Here is a 5,222-nt window from a genome sequence, read left to right on the forward strand (position 1 = left end):
TCTGTTTCAAATCTTTTAATTTGTGATTTCATTCTAGGTTGACTTTTGATCTTTAGACTATTTGCTTTTTAGTATTAAAGTAACATGCTTTTGTATTTGAATATCAAATTTTAAGTGAAATTACATTCATCTCACTCTGGCCTTTATGTTTTCAAATAGCATTTGGAAATGAGGTTTATAGATGAAGCAAAGTACTTAATATCCTTCTGTATGGAACCTACAGCTTAGCATGACTACTCGTGTAAATATCACATTCCATCAGGCTCTTACCATTTGTGTCTCCATCTTGGTTATAACTGAGTATCATTTTGTCTGCGTTTGTCATGTGCACTTTGTTCATTGCTTTTGCCCACTGCTTTTTTGAAAACTCTGTGTTTTCATTGTTAGCACTGACATTTCATTGTTCTCTTGAAGATTTTGTTGTTGCTTTGAGAAAGGGTAGTTAGCTCTCACTGACCCTGTGACTATTCAGGCGAGATAGAAGGTGTTCATTTTTCAGATTTTCCCTAAAAGACAATATGTATGGTAAATGTGCCCTTTTAAAAACAAACAAATAAAACAAATCAGTAACATTTTTACCTTAAAACACTTCAATCTGAAGAGTCAGTAGCTTCTCATTACTGTCACACACGTTAACTAAACTGACTTCTGATTTGATGTTGTGATATTTTCAGATATTGAAGTACAAAAAATGAAAAAGGCTGTGGAGTCTTTGATGGCAGCAAATGAAGAAAAGGTATCTAGATGAAATTTAAATATTTACTTAGATGTGTAATAGCACCATTTTGATCATTCTGTGTATTCTCTTGAGATATTGCAGTTTGAAAGAACACACCCTATGCACTACTGACATTGAGGGGCAAGCCTTCTCCCTTCCTGCCCAAGTGTGTCCACTGTCAGGGGGTCACACTTGTTACTGTGGCCGAGCATAGGAATGGAGACCAGCAGCACTGCCTCCACTGAGAAAATTCTCTCTCCTCCCTGCATGAATTCAGAAAATGCTTGAGCTATCAAATCTGGGCTCATGTATGAACTCCAAACAACTTTAGCTTCATGGTCATGTCCCTTTTTTCTCCTTCATACTGCTGACCTTTCACATTGGGGATTGTCTCTGTTCTTCTGAGTGGTGAGATATCAGAAAAGAGAGGCCCAGGCACCATGAAATCAATATGGCCCTAGGCTCTGTTTTAGCTGTGGTGTCCCAATGCCATGTCTCCAGAAGCTTGTTTCTTCTGGTTGTTCCTCCCCACTTCATCCTGCTAAGAGCAGGGATGCAGTTACTCTACTAAAGAAATGCGTTTCTTCACGGCTTTCCTGACCCTCCAGCCAGCAGGGGCCAGCAGGCGTGTCCAGCTCCTGTCATCAGAATTGCTCCCCTCTCGTGTCTCTAAATCAGTGGTTCTCAAACTTCTGGCCCTTTAAATACAGTTCCTCATGTTGTGACCCAACCATAAAATTATTTTCGTTGCTACTTCATAACTGTAATGTTGCTACTGTTACGAATCGTAATGTAAATATCTGATATGCAGGATGGTCTTAGGTGACCCCTGTGAAAGGGTCGTTCGACCGCCAAAGGGGTCGCGACCCACAGGTTGAGAACCGCTGCCCTAAATGAATAGAACAAGGAGGCATTTTCCCAAGAAAAGAGTAATTTCAAGAAAGTGAAAATCAAGCCATGCCAAAAAACTTTCTCTTGGACTTCTTCTAATTGATCATAAGTTTCTTTTTCTAATTCATGCCTACTCTGTTTTACTTGTTGATTTATCTTTGCCTTTCATTCTCTTCATTTGTTCTTTACTCCTTGGAAATAAACTCATTGTCTTACCCACCCAACCAGATATATATATATGGATTCTTTTGGCTAGTCTTTCCTACTATTGAATAAAAATAGAAGTCCTTAGCAAGTTGCATGCAGAGCTTTTTTTTTTTTTTTAAAGAAAATCACTAAAATTCATTTTGTTTTAATTTTTCTCCCTCAAAATGCAGCAATAACAAAACTCCCAAAGTTGAATGAGGGCTCACAGGATGCTCAAACTGGTATAGCTGCACCAAGAGTGACATAACTTCTTGGTAGTTTCAGAAGGCTTCACAGAGGACATATTTGAGCAAATTCTGAAGAATAGCAAGAGTTGCTCATCAGGAAAATGAAGGCTTCTAGGCAGAGCATCCATGAGTGAAACCATGTTTCAAAATCAAGGCTTGAAACAGCCCAGTGCACGCTGGGAAAGTTCTGGAACATGAGCTATAGATGAAGGGTGTATAAGACTAACAAAAGAGCGACGGTGAATAATAGGCAACCTTGTATGCTAGGCTAATGATCTGGGACCTTAGGTTGTAAGTGCTGGGCAGTGACATAATTAAATTGCCATTTGGAAGCTAACTCTGGTATCGGAACAGAGGCAGGAATAAGGGGTGGAGAGTAAAGATTGAACAATTAAGCTAGATGAGAAATGGAGAGGTTGAAGTAGGGCAATGACAGTGAAGTGGTAAGGAGGGGAAGATATTTTAGATATATTTGCAGGTTGACCAAATTTAAAAATCTTTGGATTTTAGAGTTTCTGGTTTGATCAGTGGGGTAAATGATGGTGCCCTCCACGAGTTAAGGGCATCCAAGCGAAGCTGAAGTACTAGGGGCAGATAATGAGATTCATTTTGGATACATTCTATTTGATGTGTTCATGGGACTTCTAAAAGGAGATTTCTCATAGAAAGTTGAAAATAAATCTAAATTTTAGGATTAGTATAGAATTATAGATTAGTAGGGAGTGAATCTCATCAATGTTAGGAGAAATATATAATTAGTTGTGGATTGGTGGGAACTAAACTATGGTTAATATATTAGTTAGCTTTGGCTCTGTGACAAATCACTTTAATTATTTTTCTGATACTTCTGTGGGTTAGCTAGGTGGTTCTTCTGGTCTGGTCTGGCTTAGCTGATCTCTATGGTTAGCCAGTGTCTGGGAGAGGGCTGGATGGTGTAGGATGGTGTGACTCACGTGTCTATTGATTGACCAGTCTTGGTCTAGGTTGGCCCAGCTGAGATATCTCTTCTCTAAATGGTCTCTCTTCTTCCAGGAGACTAGCTAGCCTATGCTTCTACACATAGTGGCCTTAGAGCAGCAGGAGAGGGCAAGCCCCAAAGTTAAAATACTTTTCAAGCCTTTGCTTAAACCACATTTATTGATATCTTATTTGCCAAAGTGGGTCACATGGCCAAGCCCACACTCAGTGTGGGAGGAGCTAGAGAGCTCACTTTTATAATCCACCACAGTTAGGGCATGGGGAAAAGAGAAGAGGGTAAAGGACAAAACCGTAAGGCTCTGTTTTATTGGCTGGGTTGGGTAATAGCGGGGTTATAGAAGTGGAATATCTAGCTCATCAAGGGATTAAGAAATCAAAATAGAAGAAAAGAAAGAGTGGAAAGAAAAGTAAAAGAGGAAGGGAAGAATGGAGTCAATCAAGTGCCAACTAGAGTTCAAATTAGAGAAAATATAAAAGTGTTCATTGTTTTTAGTAAATAGGTTGCTGATGACTAATTGAAAGGCATGTTTTGAGAAGGAAAAAGCCAGGTGGCCATGAATGACAGCTGATAAACACAGCAGGTGTAGATCTGTTTTTCAAGACTTGGCATATAAGTTAGAGAAGAAAGTAATTAAAGTTGACTTTTTTTTCTTGTTTTCTTTTTCTTTCTTTCTTTCTTTTTTTTTTTTGTATCTTACTACCTTGTTTTGTTTTTGTTTTTTAAAGATGGCAGCTGAGTGATAGGATCTCTAAATTTAGAGGTACTTTTTCTATATCTCTGATATATGTAGGAAAGATGTTCTAGATATTACTAGTTTTACTAAAGTTTAGAAATATTCTTTAAATAATGTAAATAACTCATGTCTACTTATCTTTGTGTTGCAATTACTTTTACCATTTTAAAATCATAGCATTAGATGGTAATTTATTTTATTAATAGGACCGGAAAATAGAAGATCTTCGACAATGCCTGAACAGGTACAAGAAAATGCAAGATACGGTGTTACTGGCCCAAGGTAAAAAAGGTACTATAGCTCTAAATGTTTTCTACTTAACTTGATTTTTAAGTGGCCATAATCTTTTATATTTTGCCTCAATTTCTTTTATGAAACATACCCATTATCTCTAATTAGATAGCTCATTCATCCATTCAGTGATATTGCTCAGCATCTGTTCTCTGCCTGAAAGCATATAGGCTAAAGAGCATACTGTAGATTGGTTGGCCAGGGAGAGCCTCTCTAAGGAGTCCATTAGATAGCGTTCCAGAAAGAGAGTACAATAGCACATGCAAGAACTTTTTTGTGTGGGGATGGGGGTGCGGTTAGGGAGGAGTTGGTGTGTTTAAGAAGTAAAAGACCAGTGTAACTAGAAGGTAGTGATAAGGAGAAAGAGTGAGATAGGATTATTAGAGGTGAGTACCAACCAGATCATACAGGTGGGGAGTTTTCACTCTTATTTGTCCCCTAGGGATCCACTGAAGGGTCTTAACAAGTCAATGATAAGATCTTTGTAACAAATAGACCATAGTGGGAGGGAGCAGTGTTGGAAGGAAGGAGAGCTATTTAAGAGACCGTGGCAGTATCCCAAGTGGAAAGATCTGATGGTACTGACTGGAAATATATTTTGGTGTTGATGTGTTGAATGAGTGGAGGAGCATGAAGAAGAGATAGAATTAAGAAAGACCTCTGATTAATGCAACTGGCTGGATGATAGTTCCATTTTCCAAGATAGAGAAACCTAGAGAAGGAACATTGGCATGGTTAAGGGGCATCATGTTCAGTTTTGAAAATGTTAAATTAAAAGAAAACGCACACACACAAACCCTGTAAGACATCTAAGTAAAGATAGTTATGCAGTTTGTTGTATTTATTATTACTTTATCGGTTGTCCTCAAATGTGGAAAAACTTTTGGAGTCATTCAAAACAAATAAAAATGTTAAGGACTTTAAAAGTTCTCTTGTTTATTATCAATGCATAGATGGGGTTATTTGCTCTAAAAATAAGCACTGGAGATTAGCAAGTCTTTTGGAAGACACTCGTGGTTGCTTTTTCCCATTATGCTGTTCTTTTTGCTTTAAAATGTGTGGAATAAAAGGATACTTTTGGGGGATCAAAAGGGCGTTATCTCTTTTTCTTCTCTTTCTATGTTTTTCTTTTTTCTTTAGGAGCTTGGTAGTGATGAAAACGGAGTTGTTTAAATG

The 5,222-nt window shown here is 38.0% G+C and overlaps 1 protein-coding gene across 1 annotated transcript in view; it reads left to right on the forward strand.

The window, feature by feature from the left end:
* Positions 1–5,222, forward strand: part of PPFIBP1 (PTPRF interacting protein, binding protein 1 (liprin beta 1)) — a 171,298-nt gene that overhangs the window by 138,362 nt on the left and 27,714 nt on the right. The window contains exons 10-11 of the mRNA XM_005871855.2: positions 653–736; positions 3,962–4,046. Coding sequence (XP_005871917.1) covers positions 653–736; positions 3,962–4,046 — 169 coding nt within the window. The remainder of the gene's footprint in view (positions 1–652; positions 737–3,961; positions 4,047–5,222) is intronic.

This window comes from Myotis brandtii, unplaced genomic scaffold, assembly GCF_000412655.1.
Source record: "Myotis brandtii unplaced genomic scaffold, ASM41265v1 scaffold358, whole genome shotgun sequence".
Taxonomy (NCBI): Eukaryota; Metazoa; Chordata; class Mammalia; order Chiroptera; family Vespertilionidae; genus Myotis; species Myotis brandtii.